Source organism: Neopelma chrysocephalum, unplaced genomic scaffold (assembly GCF_003984885.1).
Source record: "Neopelma chrysocephalum unplaced genomic scaffold, ASM398488v2 Primary Assembly neopelma1_182470, whole genome shotgun sequence".
Lineage (NCBI taxonomy): Eukaryota > Metazoa > Chordata > Aves > Passeriformes > Pipridae > Neopelma > Neopelma chrysocephalum.
Window position 1 is genome coordinate 1 of NW_020938015.1, and position 21,231 is coordinate 21,231.

The window sequence follows — 21,231 nt, forward strand, 5'->3', positions numbered from 1 at the left end:
GGAGCCCCGCAGTGCCCCGGGTGGGAGCGGGGGCCGCGGGCCGGGCTACCGGGGAAGGGGTCCGGGTCCTGCCTCTCCCCCCACCCTGCGCGGGGTCCCCCGAGCTGCCGCCGGGCTCAGAGCAGCTCATTTTCCGTCCTGAAGAAACTTTTTCCTGGCTTGACTTTTCCTTCTTTTATGGGGATTTTGTGGAGCCGCGGAGGGGGGAGGGAGCGGGGCAGCTCCGGGCAGGGCAGGGGGGCAGCGCTGGCCCCGCGCCCACCCCGGCCCTGCTCCCTCTGCCGCATCCGCGGGGGCTGTCCCGGAGCCCCGCTCGGCCGAGGGGGCGGCGGGCCGGGATCCTCCAGCCCTGTGTCAGCCGGGGGTGATCCCACGGGACGGGTCCTTCGGTCCCACAACACCCGGGGGTGCTCCTGCGGGATGGGGTCCTTTGGATCTGCATCCCTCAGGGATGATCCTCTGGGATGGGTCCCCCCCCGACCCAGGGATGCTCCTTGCCCGGGCCGGGAGCAGGGACGGGGCTGGCGCGGGGCCGGGACACGCCCGGCACACAGGACGGAGCCGTTCCCTGCCTGTCTCCCGGGGCTGGATGCTGGGAAGGCTTTTGTTCTTCTGGCCCGAGGCATCTCCCGCATCCTGCCGGGGCTCTGGAAAGGGCCCAGGAGGGGCGGCCGTGACTCAGCCCCCACGTGATGGGACTTTCGAGGTTTGCAGCAGTCCCGGCCCCTCTCCGCCCGCTCCTGGCCCCGTTCCCGGCTCCGGGGGCCAAGGCACGGAGCCCGGCGCTGCGATTCTGCCCGCTCAGCACTTCCCGGGCTGTCAGGAATTTCCTGGTGCCGTTGGCCGGGGGTCGGCGGCTGCGTCCCGGCCCCCAGCGCTGCCAGATCCCGCTGCCGAGATGCCTTAAAGGCGCCGCGGAGTGTCCTGGCAGGAATCCCGCTGGATGCTGCCCCGGCCCCCCCAGCACCCCCCGGGCAGAGGGGGGGCGGCAGCGGGGCCAAACCCACCCCCCACCCCCGTGCTGGTGCTCTGGGAGGGGCCCTGGCGGGGCAGCGGCACTGGATGAGAACTCCCAGGTCCTTCCCGCAGGGATGCTCCCAATGCCAGCCCGGGCTCTGCCTGAGATTGCCCCACCCGGCTGCAGCACCGGGTAAACCTCGGGAGCTGCTTGTGGTGCCACTTGTGAGTGTACCCAGGTCCCCCTGGGTATCCCCCTCCTTCTGCGGTGTCACCTGCCCCCCTCACTCCCTGTCACCTGCACACGTGGGGGACAAACCCCCCTGCAAAGGTGGGGAACGAGTCCCTCTGCACCCCCCGGAGCAGGGGCCAAACCCTCACAGGGGTCTGGGGCTGCAGCTCCAGGGGTGCCCCAGGCTGGTTCCAGAAGGTTCCAAGTGGTTCCATGGCCGTTGGGGTGCCGGGATGTCCCTTTGTGACTTGGGGGCCACTGTGACTCTGGGGGGTTCGAGGGCACAGAGCCCCGGGTGCCACTCCCAGGAGAGCCCCTCCCTGCCGAGGCAGCAGCTCCGGGGCCCCTCTGTGGCACAGGAGGATGGAGATGCCCACGGGGAAGGCAGAGCCCAACTCCAATCCGGCCCAGGGAATGCCGAGTCCCTGGTTCCAGGAGGGATGGGGGACAGTGGAGGAGGAGGAGTGGGGAGCCTGCAGCCCCTGGGAGCTGTGCCAGGGGGAACGTGGCAGAGCCCCACTGCTGTCCCAAGGGCTGTGCCAGGGGAAAGCCAACAGATACAAAGATCTGTCCCAGTGGTCAGAACTAATCGACCGGGAGATGTCCCAGATGGAAGAATTCATTGACCAGCAGCCCTGCCCAAGGAAAGCCAGGAGACACCAGGAACTGTGCCAAGGGCAGGGCAATGGACACAAAGAACTGTCCCAGTGGGAAGGTTACACTGGCCAAGAGCTGTGCCAAGGGCAAGTCAACAGATCCCAAGGGCTGTGCCACAGGGAAGTCAATGGACACAAAGATCTTCCCCAGTGGGAATCTCTCATCAACCAAGGGATGTCCCACTGGGAAGAGCACACGGAGCAAGGGCTGGGCCAAGGGAAAGCCAGGACACACCAAAAGTGGGGCCAACAGGAAGTCGAGAGAGACCCAGAGCTGTGCCAAGGGAGGGTCAGTGGGTACAGAAGTCTGTCCCAATGGGAAGAATTAATCAACCAGGAGATGTCCCAGATGGAAGAATACATTGACCAACAGCTGTGCCAAGGGAAAGCCAAGAGACACCAGGAGCTGTGCCAAGGGCAGGTCAGTGGGTACAAAGAACTGTCCCAGTGGGAAGAATTAATCAACCAGGAGATGTCCCAGATGGAAGACTTCATTGACCAAGAGCTGTGCCAAGGGAGAGCCAAGGGACACCCAGAGACAGCCAGAGCTGTGCCAAGGACAAGCCAAGAGACCCCAGGAGCGGTGCCAGGGGGAGGTCAGTGCACACAAAGATCCCTCCCAGCCACCAGGAAATAAATTACAGGAATCCAAGGAATTCCTGCTGCTGCTCCACTGGCTGTTAACAGTCCAGGGGAGGGGCTGAGAGCTCCGGAGGGGTCCCTGAGCTGGGAATGTCACCCCAGAACACGGGGCTGGGGCAGGGGGAGGCTCATGGCCGGGCAGCAGGGCAGGGACTCCTGGAATCAGCAAATCATGGAATTGTTTGGGTTGGAAAAGCCCTCTGAGACCATCGAATCCAACTGTCCCCCAGCACTGCCAAGGCCACCCCTGACCATGTCCCCAAGTGCCACATCCACAGGGTGTTAAATCCCCCCGGAATGGGGACTCCCTCCTGCCCTGGGGGACAGCCCTTTCCAAGAGGAATTTTCCCTGTTCCCTCTCCTCCTGTCCCTTGTTCCCTGGGAGCAGAGCCCGACCCCCCTCCCGGTTCCCCCCTCCTGTCAGGGGGTTGCAGAGCCAGAAGGTCCCCCCTGAGCCTCCTTTTCTCCAGGCTGAGCCCCCCCAGCTCCCTCAGCTGCTCCAGCCCCTTCCCCAGCTCCCCACTGGAGTCGCTCCATCGATCCCCTGGATTCTCCAGCGTGACCCAGAGTCACCAAACCCCGAGGAACGACCCCAAACACAACCCTGGGGTAACTATACAGTGAGAACATTTATTTCCTGCGGGCACTGGGACCAGTCTGTCCCACGCCGGGTGACTGGAGACACAAATCCAGCCCAGCAGCTCCGGGGTCTCCTCCCAGCTCCCATTCCCACACCACAGACGCTCCTTCCCGACCCCGAGCGACAACTGGAACCCAAACACACAGCACTGGGTGCCCCCGAAGCGTCGGGCACCGAGGGTCCCTCTGTCCTCCATCACCTGGAGCTCGGCTCTTCCCCGTCGTTATCCTGCTGCTTGGCCATGAATTTCTGTGGGAACAAGGGGAGAAGGCGCTGCAGGGACATCCCAGGATATCCCAGGATATCCCAGGATCACGCTCCAAAGGCAGGGCAGGTGTCAGAACACCTGCAGGGCTCCAGCTCAGCCGGCTCCTCCCTCTGCCGGGGGAGATCTGCCCCAAAACACCCCAGTCTGGCTCCCAAGCCAACAGCTCGGGAAGCTCCTGAGGGGAATGTGGCCAAAGCTCAGGGATCAGGGTTCCCCACAATGACACCTGGGCATGGAACAGAAAACATCCCACATTCCCACAGGCTGTGTGTTCCCAAACCCCCCAGGGGTGACCAGAAGCCCCCCAGAGCCCCGGGTTTGGGGCTGTTCCCTGTTCCCAAAGCCCTGAGGGGTGACCAGGAGCCCCCCAGAGCCCCAGATTTGAGGCTGTTCCCTGTTCCCAAACCCCCCAGGGGTGACCAGGAGCCCCCCAGAGCCCCGGGTTTGGGGCTGCTCCCTGTTCCCCGGAGCCCCCCAGAGCCCCGGATTTGGGGCTGTTCCCAGGAGCCCCCCAGAGCCCCGGATTTGGGGCCGTTCCCTGTTCCCAGGAGCCCCCCAGAGCCCCAGATTCGGGGCTGTTCCCTGTTCCCAGGTACCTCCATGTTGTGCCGGTGCAGGGGGGTCCGGCAGTGCTGGATCATGGAGGGTTCATCGGCGTAGAACAGGGAGCAGATCTGGCAGAAGAACCCGGCCTTGGGCACCAGGATGTCCAGGGCTGAGGGAGCAGCACACGACAGTCACCACACGCAGCTCCAGAGACACCCCAATCCCACACTCCCTCCCCAAACCCGGCCAGTTTGGGGGTCCTGGGTGGAAATCACAGGGTTTCAGCCGTCAAAAAACCCGGGTTCTCACTCGAGCCAGTCCCTGTTTCAATCCACACATCATTTCCATGGGAAATAACCACAGCAATTTCTGGGAATTTTTTGGATCTGAGGGTCCCTGCAACTTCCTTTTGGCCTTTGAAGTGTTTCATCTCCAACTCCTGGGCCAGGTGTGGCTCTGCAGTGTCCCACCAGCCCCATCCTTCCAGGGAATGTCCCCCAAGCCATCGGACCAGGAGCCAGATGTTCCCTCCCAGCAACTCCTTTTCCAGCTCCAGTGTTCTCAGTAGTTTTATGGAAAAGGAATTTAAAGGAGGATCTTATAAAAAAAAAAAGGAAATACATCTCTACACCCCCATTTCAAAGCTGTGTCAGCAGTTCCCTCCTTCCTAGGCATGGAAAGTTGGGAATAAAATTCGTCCCAGGATGGGAATCCCACTGCCCTGTGCTGACCATCAATAAATTTGCCTGTCTTTGTAAATCTTAGGAAAAAAGTACTTTCCATGTTGAGCTTTCAACTGGTTAAACATGGATTTGGAGGAGCAAAGAAAAAAAATCATGGATTCTGGGCCCTGACTCTGAGGTTCAGTGTGGTTGTAGGACATGGAAGGAGTTTTAAACAGACAGGAAAGCCTGGAGAGTTTGGGGTGGTTCCTCTGGATTTACCTTTGGGAGTGCTCTGTGCCTTGGGGACACTCAGAACAGTCGCTTTCTTCTGCCTGGACTCTGGTTCTGCCCCTCCTGATCCCAGCTGAGCTGCTGGAGACAGAAACGCACGTCGGAATGGGAGGGAATCCTGGAATGGTTTGGGCTGGAAGGGACCCAAAGCCCATCGATCCCACCCCTGCCATGGGCAGGGACACCTCCCACCAGCCCAGGGGGCTCCAAGCCCTGTCCAACCCGGTCTTGAGGTCCCTCACCTTTTGGCTTGGAGATTCCAGAGATTTCCTCTTCTGGATTCGGATCCCCCAAAATTCCTATTTCTTCTGGTCCTGCAACAGCAACAATGTCCTCCTCCTCTGGTCCTGCACCGGCAGCGATTTCCTCTTCTTCTGGTCCTGCCACAGCAACGATGTCCTCCTCATCCTCATCCTTGTGTGGATTCTTCCCCGGGGAAGCGTTTTCCTCCTCCTCCTCCTCGTCCCCCACTTCGTCGACCGTGACGAAGTTCAGCTCCTCCTTGAGGTGGTTGAAATCCGCCAGGAAATCGTCCTCCTCCTCGTTCACCTCGTCCAGGGTCACCAGGGGGTTGTCCTCGTTGTCCTCCTGGATCTCATCCACGGTCACCAGGGCCGTGGGGTCGTCGGGCACCTGCGAGGAGGCCGCAAAGTCCCCGGCACTGCCCTTGCCCTCCTCACCACCCAGCTCCGTGGGCTCGTTCAGGGGCAGCTCCTCCACCTCCCCGATCTCATCCACCGTCACCAGGGGCTCGGCCTTCAGGTCCCGCTCCTTGAACTCGGCCTGGGGCAGGTCCCTGTGGGCTCCCGGCTCCTCCTGCTCCGAGATCTCGTCCAGGGTGAGCAGGGCCTGCGGGTCCTTCACCGCCTCCGACAGCTCCTCCTCCTCCAGCACCTCGTCCACCACCAGCAGCCCCTGGGGGTCCCCCAGAGGGGCAGGGGCGTCCTCCTCCTCCCCGATCTCGTCCAGGGTGACAAAGGAGGGCTCCCCCTTGGCCGCCCCCCCGGAGCTCTTCCCTTTCCTCCTCTTGGACGGGGGCTCCGACGGGCCGGGCTTGGCTCCCTCTTTCCTCTTGCCCCTGGGGGGGTTTCGCCGCGGCACAACCGGAGACTCCACTTCTTCCACCACCTCGTCCACGGTGACAAACTCGTCCAGGTTGAAGGGGAACAGCTCTTCCTCCTGGGAAGTGTCAAAGTGGGAATATAACACTCGACTTCACCCCCACCCACAGCCTCGGGAGAAACACCCCCAGCCTGCCTGCAGGGGGAAAAACCAACTTCATTTGAGGGCAGGGAAAACTGCCCAGGCCTTCAGTCCCACGGGGCAGGAGTCTTGTGCTAATCCATTTAATTTCACTCGGATTTAATTCAGGAAACCAAAGCACTTTGCAAAATCCCAGTGGATCAATTGACAGCATCCCACACTGCCCGGGGTGGGAAGAGCAGCCTGGCAGCGTTGGCTGCCTTTGGCAAAGGGATTGGACACCACGGGAACAGAGGTCTGGGGCAGCTTTGGGTGGTGCTTTAGGGCCAGATGGTTCCCTGGCATGGATTTCATGGCATCTGATCCCAGCTGGGGCTTCCTGGCGGTCCCGGCTCCTGGGAACAGTGACCGAGAGATCTGGGGGGAAACCCAGCACGTGGGAAGATCCCAAAGCAATTCCAGCATCCCAGAGCCCACGGCACCAACGCTGGGTGCAGGAAGGGCAGGGACTTGGTGATCCCACTGCGTGGGAGGTGGGGAAGGATTCCTGAGAGCAGCACCCAGGCCTGGGGTCAAGGAACCAGGGAATGGTTTGGGTTGGAAAAGACCTGAAATCCCACCCAGAGCCACCCCCTGTCCATGGGTAGGGAAACCTTCCCCCAGCTCAGGTTGCTCCAAGCCCTGTCCAGCCTGGCCTGGAACATCAAACCCCCACTTTTCCAACACCCTCTGCACCTTCAATCCCCCCATGGTTCCATCCTTACCTCCTTCTGCTTCCCACTGCCGCCAGCACCACTGGTCCTGTCCCCACCAGGACCCTGCAAAACGAGAGTGGAATTCCCATGGAACGGGGTCAGCCCCTGCCCCGCTCCCAGGAGACCAAACCCACCACCAGACACGGCTCTTCCCGGCCCTGAGGAGCTGCTCTGGGATGTCCCCAGGGCTGCTCCCGCTCCAGGGACCAGCCACTGACCACGGGTGACACCTCAGGAGCCTCTTCCCGGTGCCCAGAGCCTGGGCAGGACTGGGCACAGCAAATCCCAGCTCCCTGGTGGACACACGGCTCAGCTCCCATCCGGAACTGCTCCGAGGACACACAGTTAGGACACGACCACGACTCACTTCCAGAGCAGCTCCGCAGGATTTTCCCACCAGTTCCACCCTTGTGTTGCAGATAAAAGGAACTGGCTGCCATCAGCTCGTGTGGATTTATTGGAAAGGGAAGGGGAACACGGAGCCCCTGTCCCAGGCTGGGAGCAGCCCGGAGTCAGTGCCGGCACGGGGACCTTCCTGCCCTCTCACCTGAGTGCTGCCGGGGTCCTCCTCCGTGCCGGGGGTTCCACTCTCTCCCTCTTGGCTCTGTTTTGAACCAGCCCTAGATTCCACCTGGGAGTCCTTCTCCTGCTGGGATGAGCTCCTCCCACTGCCTCCCTGTCCGTCCACTGTGGAGCTGCCGCTCCCTCTGCCCTGGGCGCTCCCTGCTGCGGGCTGGGCTGCTTTGGAGGGGGTTTTCTTGTCCCCCCCCGCCTGGCCCTCGGCTCTGGGGGGGTTCTGCTCCCCCCCTTTGCCCGGGGAGGGCTCGCTGCTCTTGGCTGGGGCCCTGGCCTTGAAGATATCCGGGATGGACACCACTGCCCTCAGGAGGGTTTTACCCACGGCGGGGTCCTTGAGGGACAAAAAGGGGTTCAGTGGAGCTCCCAGGTGGCTCCTGTCGGGGTTTGCCGCTCCCGTCCCTTTGTTTTGGTGGCTTTTGACCAAACTTCCCGCGTTGCTCCCGCCGATGGCACCCGGAGCATCTTCCAGAGCAGCCCCAGCCTTGGCCGCTGCTTTTCCAAGCTGCTTCTCCAGCTCTGCCCCAGCCTTGCCCAAGAGCTTCCCGGGGTTCTCCTCCGCAGCGTGCCCAGCTCTGAGCACACCCTCCTCTGCTCCAGCCACGTCCAGTCTCTTCCCTGGGGCCTCCCTGCTTTTAGGGGCAGGTTTCCTCTCGGCCACCGGAGCTCCGGACGTTTCAGGGTTGCTTTTCCCAGCCTCGGGAATGGGGCTTTTCCCGGGAGCACCCAGTTCACTGGCTGGCTGGGTGACAGCAGGTGACACCGTGTCCATGGGAGCCCCCTCAGCCACTGCTCCAGGGCTGGTCCCTGCTGGCTCCCCGCCTGCTGGGGTCACCCCACGACCCCCTGGATCCCCCTCAGCCCTGCTGGATGATCCCAGTGCTTCCACGGCAGGGGCAGGCGACTCTTCATCCCCCTCTTTGTTTCCCTTCTCCAGCAGCTTTGGCTCAGGAGGAGCTTTGGGAGCCTCTTCCGTCCCTGCACTGGAAGGCGGCAGCGGCTTCTCCTCCGACCTCTCTCCGGGTGCTTTGGTGCCAGCAGGTTTCACGGGAACACCAATCCCAGGATCCACGTCCTCCGCAGCCGTCCGGGCCAGGCTTCCAGGTGATTCCCTCGCTGCTCCTCCCGGCTGGGGCTCGGGGGGCTCCGTCTGTCCCGCTGGAATCTCCTCCGTGCCACTGGAGGTGGGATTGGCTCCTCTCCTTGCCCCCCTGGGCTCTCCTGGCGGATCAGCAGCTGCTCTTGGCACCACTCCTGACCCCTCGGGAGATTTTTTCGAGCCAGCGCTAAATGCATTTAAAAGAAACAGAAGAAATCAAACCATGTTGAGAATCCTACAGTCACAGAAAGCTCCCGGCGGGGCCTTTCCTGCCGCACTGGGAATGTGGGCTGGGGCTGCCAAGCACGAGGGGAGGAATGTGATGGTGCTGGGAACTCACCTCAGCACCTCCAGGGCAGGCCCCGTTCCAGGAGTGCCCCGGGACCTCAGGGCTCACAGGGCCCCCCCAAAATTCACATCCCGGAGCGGGAAAGCGAATGCACAGTGAAAACAAAGCTTCAGTGCCTCTGGATTAAGGAATTGGCAGCTTGGCTCTGTCTCCAGACGGGGCAGTCAGCAGCCCAGAGAGCTCTGTCAAGAGCAGCAGGTTTGGGTCTGGGCTCGGTTTTTGGGAAGGGAGGGGTTGCTCTGGGTTTAAACCACCACAAGAGGCACAGAGGTTCCCTTGGGCTCTGCTTTCCCTGGATAACCCACTGCCAGCTCCAGGGTGACACAGCCCCAGGTGCCAACACAGAGCATGGAGCTCCTCAGAGAACTCTTGTGTTCTCTGAAGGAAAGAATCCCCCCGGGGATCTTGGGAGACACTGGAGTTAGAGGTGCCTGTGCCTGTTATCCCACAGAGCTCCAGCAGAGGAGCATCCAGCACCTCCCAGCTCAGCCAGACCCCCCCAGCAAGGATGGAGCTGGATAGAATGGACTCAGCTCAGGGAAGGGTTCAGCCTGGACGTGGCCAAGGTGAGGGATAAGGAGACAAAGAGACAAACACAGAGCAACAGGAAGATTCAGTAAGAAGAGGAAGGCCCCTTAAGAACAGGAAAATCCATTCCTATGGTGCAAACACCAGCTCCAAGGGAAGGTATGGAGACAAAACGTATGGACAGAGGAGAGGGGATGGGAATTCTGCTCCCAGGCCCTTCCCAGCACCAGTGTAACACTGGATATGGAACAGCCCTGCCTGTCACCAGGGGCAGCAGGGCTGGGGACACTCCTGCCCTCAGTCCCTCCTCTGCTCTCCACGGGCTTGGCCCCCTCAGCCAGGACACAGAAGGGATTCTGACAGCAATGAAACATTCCTGTTTGTGTCCATGGATTCTCCTCCTCTGTCTGAGCATCTTCCACTGGGATTTGCTGAAGTCCTCCCTGCCTGTGGAGCAGGGCACGACCTGGGGCCGTCAGAGCCCAAAGTGCAGATCCAGGATCAGGGTCAGACTTGAATTAAACAAAGCTCCAGCTCTGCCCTGCCCTGCCCTGCCAGCCTCTGCTGGGGCACTGCTGGGAGGGAATGGAGCAGTGCCTGGGAACAGGGATGACACACTGAGCACAGGGCCCAGCACAGCTGGATTATCACAGCTCCAGAGGGGCATTGCCCCCCAAATCCTGAGGGGAGCCAACACCCTGTGGTGCCAACACCCACCCTGGGCCTTCCCAGTGCCCTGGGGGGCCCCAAAACCCACCCGTGGGCTCAGACCAGGCTGAGAGGCAGAGAGGGATGGGCAGAGGGAGAGGAGGGACCCCCAGGAAGCATCCAGGAGCACTGGGATCACCTGCCAGGCACTGCCTGCCCGGGGGTGTGAGGGGTGAGCCCAGCCCCTGCCCCAGCAGTGCCAGCACAGAGCCTGGGCCACGTCCTGCTCCATACCTGGAAAACCAGGATACAGGGAGCAGTGGGATGAGCCAGGAGCCACAGCCTGGGTGAGAACCCCCAGCTGTGCTAGCCCAGGACAACAAATCCCAAACAAAGGCAGCCAGGAAAGCACATCAGTGCTCAGCCCAAGCAGGAGGAATTCCCAGTTCAGGGGAACTTCCAGAGGTTCTTCAGCCCCTTCTGCTCCCCGAATTTCACTAATCCCTCCCTCTCCAGAAACACAGGGAAGGGCTTTGGGTCTATAATAATATTTAAGATGTTTTCTGCTTCTTATGAAATGAACTAAAGAAAGGGAGTCCCAAAGGCTCAGAGGGAGAAGCCAAGGAGAACGTGTGGAGCAGGGAATTTATAGGGGAATGTGGCAGCTTTCCACGTGTTCTGCAGCCACAGCAGGGGCTGGGATTCATGGAAGAGTCACCTGATCATCAGGAATTCACTGCACTAGTTAAAGCCCACCTGGCTGGAACCAAAAAGGTTCCCTGTGTGGCTGTAAAGCTGTGAGGAAGAGATGGTTTGGGAGCTGAATGTTCCCAAAATGGAGGAGTTTCACGGAATAAGGAATGACAACCTGACTTCTGAAAGGAATAATGTCTGAAAATATAGAGCAGTGTATATATATAGAGTATAATGGCATGATTTGGAATTTAGGACCATCATCACACACTTTGGGGGGGTTTTAACAACAAAACTTCTCCAGAAATACGGATTTGAGTGACAGAAAGTGATTTAAGTCATATTTGTTAACAAAAACTTATAATGCTCTATCCATTTATAAAACAAATCATGACCAGAACTACAACCAACAAACAGTTACTCCACAAATAGAAAGTTTACTACAACCAGCATCCATAGAACAGCTTGAAATGGCACAAACCAACCCCATTTCTGGGTCCTGGGGTTCTAGAGCAGACAAACATTTCTATAAATCACTTCAGGACCTGGATCACAGCGTGAAGTTCACGTTAATAAGTTAAACAAGGAAGTTTCAGTGCATTTTTAGCATTTGGAAACAGAAAGAACAGAGCCAGGGGCTGTGACAGAGGGAGGAGCTGCAGGATGACAGAAACCCTCGGGGGTTAAATCCCCCCAAATTCTGTTTTTAACACGTGGAGCCAGACACACCTGCCAGGCCTGGGGGTAAAAGCCTGGCCAGAGCAGTGAAACAGTGATAAAAGAGGATTTGCTCCTGTTTTCCATGGGTTTGGAATGAAATCCCAAACACTCTGGCTCTGTGGGGACACACAGAGCACACGGAGGGAGGAGCAGCAGGACACGGCTGGGGCAGCTCCCAGCAGGATTTTCCCTGGAGCTGGGCTGGAGAGAGGCTCAGCACCCCCCAGATCATGGACAGGGCATTCCAAGGAAAGGGAGACACAACCCCCCAACCCTTGCAGGCCATACCTTGCTCTGCTCCCCTCCTCTCTCTTCGGGTCTCTCTTCCCAGCCTCAGCCTGAAAGGCAAAGCCCAGGGTCAGTGTCCAGCAGTTCCAGAGGCTCCAGCATTCCAGAGCCCATCTCCAGCATCCCAGAGCCCATCTCCAGCATTCCAGAGCCCACCACCCCAAACTCGGGCACCAGGGAACTGTTCTAGAGCCCAGAGCAGGGATGTCCTGAGCTGGCCCTGCAGGGGATGTCCCAGCACTCTGCAGACAGAACACTGAGGGTTTGTGTCCCTTCAGGGCTGGGAGCAGAACTGGCTTTGGGGCTGGGATAGACCTGGAGGAGAGGGATGTTCAACAGTCCTCTTCCCACACAGCACCCTCTTTCCTGGACTGTGAGGATGTGAAGGGCTGCAGAGTTCAGGGGGAACAGGTTCTTCTCCTTTTCTTCTTCTCCTTCTCCTTCTTCCCCTTCTTCTGCTTCTCCTCCTTCCCCTTCTCCTCCTCCTTTTCCCCCTTCTTCTCCTTCTCCCCTTTCTTCTCCTCCTTCTTATTTCTCCCCTTTCTTCTCCTCCTTCTTCTTTCTCCTCTTTCTTCTCCTCCTTCTTCCCCTTCTCTTCCTCCTTCTTCCCCTTCTCTTCCTCCTTCTTCCCCTTCTCTTCCTTTTTATTACTGATATTATTAATATTATTAAGCAAACAGCCTTCTCTAACAACAAATTACACCCCAAGTTGAGCAAGTACCTACAAGACCCCCAGGCCAGTCCCTATCCCTTAAATCCAGCCATTCCCTGCAGGATGACTGGGTGTTCCCACAGAATGAACTCCTGGATCGGCTGTTAAATGAAATAAGGTCTCCTGAAAAAGGCACCACAATCAAAAAACCCTTTAATCTGAGATCTCCATCTCCTTTCCAAAGGCACTTCCCGAACTCCCTGCAGACAATCAGGATTGGGAACAGCAGAATTCACTTTTACTTATGGATGTGATTCCAAGGCCTTCAGTTTCCTGTAAACGTTTATCCCATAGATAAGTGCTCAAAGTAACAAGAGCATGTTCTAAGGAATTAAAACCTATTTGGTTTTTCCTCCAGAATCTGACTGAAGGGTTTCCAGAGGAATTAACTCCATGTTCCTTTGGGTCCCCAGGCACACAGCCCAGACTTTGGCAGGGAATGGAGAAGATGGACAAGAGGGAACAGACTCCAAATGCAGCGAAGGAAAACAGCTGGGAAAAAATCAGTTTTCCCTGTTCTCAGGCATTTTTGTCTCCCCCTCAGCTACAGATAAAAATGGAGCCCTGAGTTTAACCCCAAAGCACAGGCTGTGACATTTGGGCAAAAGCTGGGACAGGGGCACTGCCAGCATGGAATGTGCTCCAGTGGCACATCCTCCTCCCTGCTCCAAGACTTCCTCCCTATTTCTGCCATTTCAGCACTACTAAATTCAGACACTATCAGCAAATCCCAGAAATCCAACTCTAAAGGGATGGAGCAGCACTTCCATGGCTGCTCTCCCCCTAAATGAGCTCTAGAGTGCCCCAAAATGTGCAGCTGGGAAGAAATGTCTGGAAAACAGTGTGGGAGTGCCCTTCTTTGTTGGCACTGACTTCAGATGAAACATTCCCAGGGACAAAGGGATGTTCTTCTGTCCCTCCAGACACAGGGAGCAGCTGGAAAAGCGGATTTGAATCACTCTGGTGGATATTCCTCATTGGGAGGACTAAAGGGAAGGGTCTTTTCCTTATTTTTCAGTGCTAAGGAGCTTATTCCTTACAATTATTAGACTTGAGTAAAAGTTTGTTAAGGATTTGTTAATTTTCCTCAGCTACAAAGTTCAGGTAATTAAAGATGTGGAAAAAGGAGGGAGGGGAAAAGTGGGATTATCCTGAATTTAGGCTAATTAATTGCTCACAAAGAGGGAACTGCAGCACTTCCACCACGGATGAGGGGTCAGGACAGGATGGGAAGAGCTGGGAAGGCAGCTGGGGCCTGTTTTCCCTCCCTGTGGAAGGAAAGGATGGATGCCCTTGTTGGCATTTGGAACTTTCTCCTGTGAATAAGAGTGAAGGGAAAAACCAGAGCCTCCAGCACATCCTGGTGTGGGAATGGGATCCCAAAGGCATGGCACTGAGAGGGAACAGCAACACCCGGGGAATGAGAGCTCCAGGAAAGGAATTCACATGGATAATCACCTACTGCCTCCTGGGGAGCCAGGCTGGGAGAGCTGGGGGGGTTCCCCTGGAGAAGAGAAGGCTCCAGGGAGAGCTGAGAGCCCCTTGCAGGGCCTGAAGGGGCTCCAGGAGAGCTGGAGAGGGACTGGGGACAAGGCAGGGAGGACAGGACAAGGAGAATGGCTTCAAACTGGAAAAGAGGAAATTTGGGTGGGATATTGGGAAGGAATTGTTGGCTGTGAGGGTGGGGAGGGGCTGGGATGGAATTCCCAGAGAAGCTGTGGCTGCCCCTGGATCCCTGGAAGTGTCCAAGGCCAGGCTGGAGCACCCTGGGCTGGTGGAAGGTGTCCCTGCCCAGGGCAGGGGGTGGCACTGGATGGGTTTTAAGGCCCCTTCCCACCCAAACCATTCCAGGATTCCATCCCAGAGCCCCAGGGAGGGCAGAGCAGGAGTTACCTGGGCAGGGTCCCCCCGTGGGGACAGGGAGCAGCTGAGGGTGTGCTCCCCCATGCTGTAGGGGTACTGCTGCAGGAAGCTGTGCATGGACCGTGCTGACCTGGGGGTGTCCAGCTGCAGGATGGCCTGGGGGGAACAGAGCACAGAGGGGTTTGTGAGTCACCTTTAAAAAGTTCCAACCCGTGGCCTGAAGCTGAAAACACCTCAGGTTTTGGGTGGATTTTTAGATTTTTTAGATTTACAAACGAAAATATGAAAGCTAAATAAAAGAGCAGAGTGAGTCACTGCCTTTGAAATGTCCCAAAACGAAAGTTTCAGCAATTCTGGCTGAATTTTCACTCCTCCTCAGAAATTCAGTTTTTTCCCAGGTTTCCTCCACGAAAAACCTACTTTTTTTCCCGTCCCCAAAAGGCACCTTGCAGAATTTATTTAATGTGCTTACCTTGTTTTTATTCTTCAGCACAACGTAATGGTCGACCTTCCCGAAGCGAAGCCCCACACAAACCACTTCCAGCTCCCTGTATCCATCATCTGGCAAATTCCCAAGGTGCACAAACTGGTTGTGGATGGATTCAGTGTTTACCTAAAAAAAAAAAAAGGGATGGCAAAAGCTGCTTTAACCTTGGCAGACACTTTATGGGGCAAAAGAGCCTCAGAGACACCTCATTTCCCAGGCAGGGCCCAGAAACATCCAATAAATCCCAGGATTTTGGGAGGATCAAAGGGACATAAAGGCACCAGCAGACTCCTGAAATCCCAAATAAGTCTGACCTTTTATATTTGGAAGTTGGGTCTGTTTTGCAAACACTGATTCCCAACAGACTGGAGCAGTTTTGTTTGTACCCAGGAGAACCATAAGGAGGGAGCAGATCTCCCCAGGAACATTCCCAGTGGGAAATTCAAGCCTTTGGGGTTCCTTGGGAAGTGGTTTATTGCTGGCTTTAACCAAATCCTTCTGTCACTGCTGTTCTTGGAGTCACTCCTGGGGGCTCCTGTGCCAACACTCCCACAGGGACTGACCCTCCATCCCCAGGGATTGACCCTCCAGCAGGAACAGCCTGGAAATGCTTTTCCCAGCAGAAATAAAACCAAAATTTAACTCAGCTGTACCTGCACTGTACAGAAATGCTGTGTATGTTCATTCCCAGCTTCCAGGAAACATTTAACTCAATAGGAAACTGAGACAACAGTTCAGTTCCCAATATTTCAGTAGGAAGGACACTAATGCCAATTAAATCAAGGGATTTGAGAGTATGTGGAGGAAAGGTTGGGAGTAACTCACCTGAGGGTCAGAATCTTTAATCAGGGCAGTAAATATGGCTTCCTTTAAAAAGAAGAAAGAAAAAAGGTAAGATTTGAGCTGTAAAATACAGTCACTGACTCCCCATAAGGATTAATTTGAGCTTTATTACTCAAACCAACACCTCCCTGCCCCTCTGCTCCTCTCACCCCAGACCAGCCTCCCAAGCACATTTAACAGGACCAATTTGCAGCTGCACAAACCCCTTATTTCAATCACCAGACAGTGTTCGAAATTCATCTTCAACCAAAGCATCCTGCCCTGAAGGGAAGTGTCCCCAGCTGAGCAGGAGCTCCCCTGGGTTCCCTCACTCACTTCATCCCTGATGCTCTGGTACTGAGGCACCAGGCTGATGCTGAGCTGCTTCCCATCCAGGGACATGGGGAAGCAGGTGTAGAATTTCACCATGGAATCTGCAGCTTTCCTGTTGATTTCCAGGTATGCCTGAGAGAAAAAACACAAAAATTTAAAGGAAAACTGGAATTTATCAAAGGCATCTCCCATCGGTGCCTCCTGCACCTCATTCACACCCCTTACAGACTCCATTATGCTTCTCCAGGCAGAAACACCACCAAATCCCACTAAAATACCTTTTTGTGAGAGGACAGAATCAGCACATCCTTCAGGCCTCCAAAGGGCTTTGCCAGGTTGGAAACTTCCTCCACGGAATATCCCTTGTCGGGCAGGTTGGAAACCAGGACCACACACAGGTCATCGAGGTCCTGCAGGACACAAAGGCACCTTGGCTGCCACTCCTTCCACCCTAAATCCCAGCTGGATGCCCAGAGCTGGGCCTGCCCCATCCCTGGAGGTGTCCCAGGCCAGGCTGGATGGGACCTGGAACAACCTGGGCCCATGGAAGGTGGGATCAGATGGGATTTAAGGTCCCTCCGCACCCAAACCAGTCTGGGAGTTTGTTCTCACCAGAAATAAACAGGAAGGGGGTTAAACTGGACGTTTTCAGACACTACAGCAACACCTGGAAGTGGCTCCAGGTGTGTTCCTACAATTCCCACCCTCCCACTGACCTTCCTGGCTGGATCTGCTGATTCCTCGCTCGCTGTGCCCGTTCCTGGAGGCTCTGAAAAACAGGGAAGGAGGAGTTCAGTGCTTCAGGTTCCTTTAAATACCTCAGAGCTTTAAGAACTTCCTGCATTGCATTTTACCCCTTGTGAAACATCAATATTAAATATTCACTTAACAGTGACAAACTGGTGAGACACAGACAGTGTTATGGAAATGCTCCCAGAAAGAACAGGTCCAAGGTGGGAATGTCCAGCCTGGAGAAGAGAAGGCTCCAGGGAGACCTTAGACCCCCTTCCAGTGCCTAAAGGGGCTCCAGGAGAGCTGGAGAGGGACTGGGGACAAGAGATGGAGGAACAGGACAAGGGGGAATGACTTCAAATTGGGAAAATGGAGATTTGGGTGGGATACTGGGAAGGAATTCTTCCCTGTGAGTGTGGCAAAGGGACTGGAATGAATTTCCCAGAGAAGCTGTGGCTGCCCCTGGATCCCTGGAAGTGCCCAGGTTGGACAGGGCTTGGAGCAATCTGGGGTAGTGGGAGGTGTCCCTGCCTGTGGCAGGAGTGGAACTGGGTGGGATTTAAGGTCTCTCCCAGTCCAAACCATTCCATGATTCCAGGATTCTCTGACCTTTCCTTATCAGTACTATCTCAGGCACAGTAACTGAGAATTAACCCACACTTGAGCCTGGGTTTAACACCCAGTCTGCTCTGGATGAGTTACAGAACACGTGGAAAACAGGAATGACTGAACCAACGGGGTTAAATGAGAGGTGGAGCTGCAAACAGAGAGCCTGGAGCCAGGGGGGTCAATGCCAGTGTCCAATCACACTGACAGCTCCTGCTAGGACTGTCCTGGCTGCTGAAATACAGAAATCTCAGGGGTCTGCAGCCCCTCTGGGGGCTTTCAGCCCCTTCAGCCACCCCGATGAACTGCCGGGTTCTGGTCCAGCCCCTGAACCTGCTCTCCCAGATTTTATTTCCTGGAATCCCGCGTCCTTTCCATGTCCTGGCTGGAAAGCATCTCAGGCAGCCCCCAAGAGCAGAGAGGTTTTAGACACCTTTGCAGTTTCCCTGGTTTAATTAAAGCTTTCTCAGCCTCAGGCCCATCCAGCGCCGGTGCCTGAGGGGGGTGGGACGGGCTCCCTGACAAACAAACAAACCCATAAAACATCCCCATGTCCAGCTGCTCATCCCCCATGGAACAGGGCAGGACAGACAGGGGTTACCTGGCACAGGGGAGGGATTGGGCTGGCTCTCCATGGGCACTGCAGGCTCTGGGATTCCATCCTCTCCCGTGACACTCTTTGGATCCGACGGCTCCGCTTCCTCAGCTCCCACCCCGGGCTCTGCCGAGGGCTCAGCATCTCCATCCTCGGCTTGTTCTGCCAGGGACCAGCAGGAAAAGGCAGTTTTTGTTTCTAGAGGTCAATTAATCCACTTGCAGCAGCAGAATGAGCTGCACTGTGCATCTTCTGTCACATACTCAGAGGCCTCCCAGAAAATAAATCCCTGCTCCTCCTTAACCATGGACAGAAAATCCAGGGAAAGCTTTGTCCCAAACTCACCCATTCCCTGGTTCTTTGGCTATTCCCCATCCACAAACAGCCCTGACAACCCCTGCAAGGAGGGTGTTTGCCTGTGCAACGATCCACTCGTGGGCAAGGCCAGGAAAGGGGAGAAACCCTGGACTCCCAGCCTGGAATGGCTGTGCTGGGAAGGGAAAAGCAGCTCCTGCTTCCCCAGGGAAGAGGGAAACTCCTCCCTCCTCTCACCTGCAGCACTTGGAGTTTTCCTGACCTTCCGTTCTCCTGGCACTGTTGATTTCTTGAGCTTTTCCTTTTTACCTACAGAAATACCCCAAAACCAGGTGTCAGCAGAAATGCTGATTATATGTAACTTAAAACCAATATAAAGTGTTATACATACAACAAATATTGTACACATACTACAATAAAATAGCACAGCAATATTATACATGCATGCTAATAATAAATTAATTGTTGAGACAAATATTGCTTATCAATATTATATTCATATTATTGTGAAGAAAAAGACATTATACATGCAATAATATAATAATACCATAAAATATGGAAAGTTATTATATAATAAAATATAATAGAAATAAAATATAACGATAAAATAGAATATTATACATACAATAACATACATACATATGTACAATATATACACAAAAATCAGCTTAATCTGCAGCAATTCAACTGATGTGACCAAAAAAACCACCCAAACCCTAATCCAGCAGTTCATCCCCACAAAGATGCTGAGGAATGAATCAATAAATCTGTAAAAACCACAATTTCCCACAGAAATCATGGCTGCTCCCTAAGTGAGACAATAAAATAAATCAATCAAGCCAATAAATTAATTAATAAAGACAACAGACAACCTCCCCCCAGTCTCACCTGTCGGGGGTTTGGGGGTCTTGGTGCTGGTGGTTGGAACTTTTCTATCAGGAGAATAAAAAATAATCAGTTTTAAAGACAATTAGCAAATATTAAAACAGCTTTAAAAAGCTCAAACCCAGGGAAAAAAACCAAAAATGGATATGAGTCCATTTGGTTCCCAGTCATTACCATTAACACCAATTTATGCAAAGGCAACACTCACTTGGTACTGGTTGAAGCTTTTTTAACCGTCAGAACTCGTTTTTTTACGGTCTTTTTGACCTGGAATGGAAAGAAAAACAGTGACTGCAGCACTTGGACTTTATTTGTAAATATGTGTGGCCACATAAAAACCATTAATAATTATCAATAGTAATTAAGTATATATAGAATATGGGTTGTGTTCCTCACTGTTCAACTGTAATTTTTCACATATGATCCATACTTTTTATAAATCTGTTTGTGTAGACATACATATATAAATAGGATTATTCTTAAAAGTAGTATTAATAATTAATAGTATTTAACACATATATAAACATAGCCAGCATCTTTCACTGCTTGCTAAACTGTTGTTATTCACAGATCTCCATCAGCACTCACACATTTGCATCCCAAATTTAACCACGGAAAAGGCAAATCTGGAACGAGGGAGTGTATTTGCATATCTATTTTTACCAGAAAAGGGGAATTCTGGAATGGAGAAGAGCACTTCTGATGTATTTTAAGCCGCTGTTTCTGCAGCTGAAGCCATTGACCCCCTCCCGGGGTTTCCCTGGAGCAGAACTCCAGCCTGGTTTGGGATGAGAGGCTCCCACCTGGCCGGGGTTTCCCTGGGGTTTCCCTGGAGCAGAACTCCAGCCCAATTTGGGGTGTGAGGCTCCCACCTGGTCGGGGGGTGCCCAGGATTTCCCTGGGGTGTGTGGAGCAGAACCCCAGCCTGGTTTGGGGTGTGGGGCTCCCACCTGGCTGGGGGGTGCCCGGGGTTTCCCTGGGGTTTCCCTGGAGCAGAACTCCAGCCCTATTTGGGGTGTGGGGCTCCCACCTGGTCTGGGGGTGCCCTGGGTTTCCCCGGGGTGTGTGGAGCAGAACTCCAGCCTGGTTTGGGGTGTGGGGCTCCCATCTGGCCAGGAGGTGCCCTGGGTTTCCCCAGGGTTTCCCTGGGGTGTCTGGAGCAGAACTCCAGCCTGGTTTGGGGTATGAGGCTCCCACCTGGCCGGGAGGTGCCCGGGGTTTCCCTGGAGCAGAACTCCAGCCTGGTTTGTGGTGTGAGGCTCCCACTGGGCCGGGGGGTGCACTGGGTTTCCCCGAGGTGTCTGGAGTAGAACTCCAGCCTGGTTTGGGATGAGAGGCTCCCATCTGGCCGGGGGGTGCCCGGGGTTTCCCTGGAGCAGAACTCCAGCCTGGTTTGGGATGAGGGGCTCCCACCTGGCCGGGGGGTGCCCGTGGTTTCTCAGCCACGCTGATCCGGATGCGTTTCCCGTTGAGCAGCACGGGCTGTGTCTCCCCGAATTTCACAGCAGCAATCACGGCCTCCTTGTAGTTCATCTCCAGGTAGGCCTGAAACACAGGGAATTCCTGCTCTGACTGTGCCTCCAGGCACAGGACACAGCTCACTGGGACTCCTCCTCAGCAACGTGCTGGGGATGGAACTGGGGGTGCTGAATCCACGTGGAATTTGATGGGCAAGTCTGGATTTCAGCGTTACACCAGAACCACCCCATTGCCTCCAGCTGCCACGGCTCAGGTAGAATAAAACAGAATAATTTAAAAATGACACATAAATAATTTATAGTTATACATAATATACATTATAGATATGAAAGTCTACATTCTGTGTGACCTATAATGCATTATATTATTATATATAATGTCTAATGCATAATTTATAGGTAAAATTAAATATTATACATAATATACATTATAGATATGAAAGTCTACATTTTATGTAATCTATAATGTATTATAATATTATATATAATGTCTAATGCATAATTTATAGGTAAAATTAAATATATTTAAATAGATAAAGACATGATATATTATATATTATATACATTGTATAATATACAACATAATACATTATATATTATATGCATTATATCCTATAGAATATATGTAATATGCAACATAACACATT

The 21,231-nt window shown here is 54.8% G+C and overlaps 1 protein-coding gene across 1 annotated transcript; it reads right to left on the bottom strand.

Annotated features, from left to right (window-relative positions):
- Positions 1–3,092: 3,092 nt before the first annotated feature.
- On the bottom strand, positions 3,093–20,651 carry LOC113962539 (zinc finger protein 638-like; the record flags this gene model as incomplete). Its single annotated transcript, XM_027673305.1, has 18 exons — positions 3,093–3,376; positions 3,992–4,111; positions 4,845–4,975; positions 5,140–6,076; positions 6,865–6,918; positions 7,403–8,717; positions 11,757–11,806; positions 14,362–14,487; positions 14,804–14,944; positions 15,644–15,685; positions 15,977–16,105; positions 16,252–16,383; positions 16,690–16,742; positions 17,913–18,068; positions 18,459–18,530; positions 19,110–19,153; positions 19,315–19,373; positions 20,520–20,651. Coding segments are annotated over 18 exons (3,747 nt in total), but the record flags the coding sequence as incomplete, so codon positions are not given.
- Between the last annotated feature and the right edge of the window lie 580 nt (positions 20,652–21,231).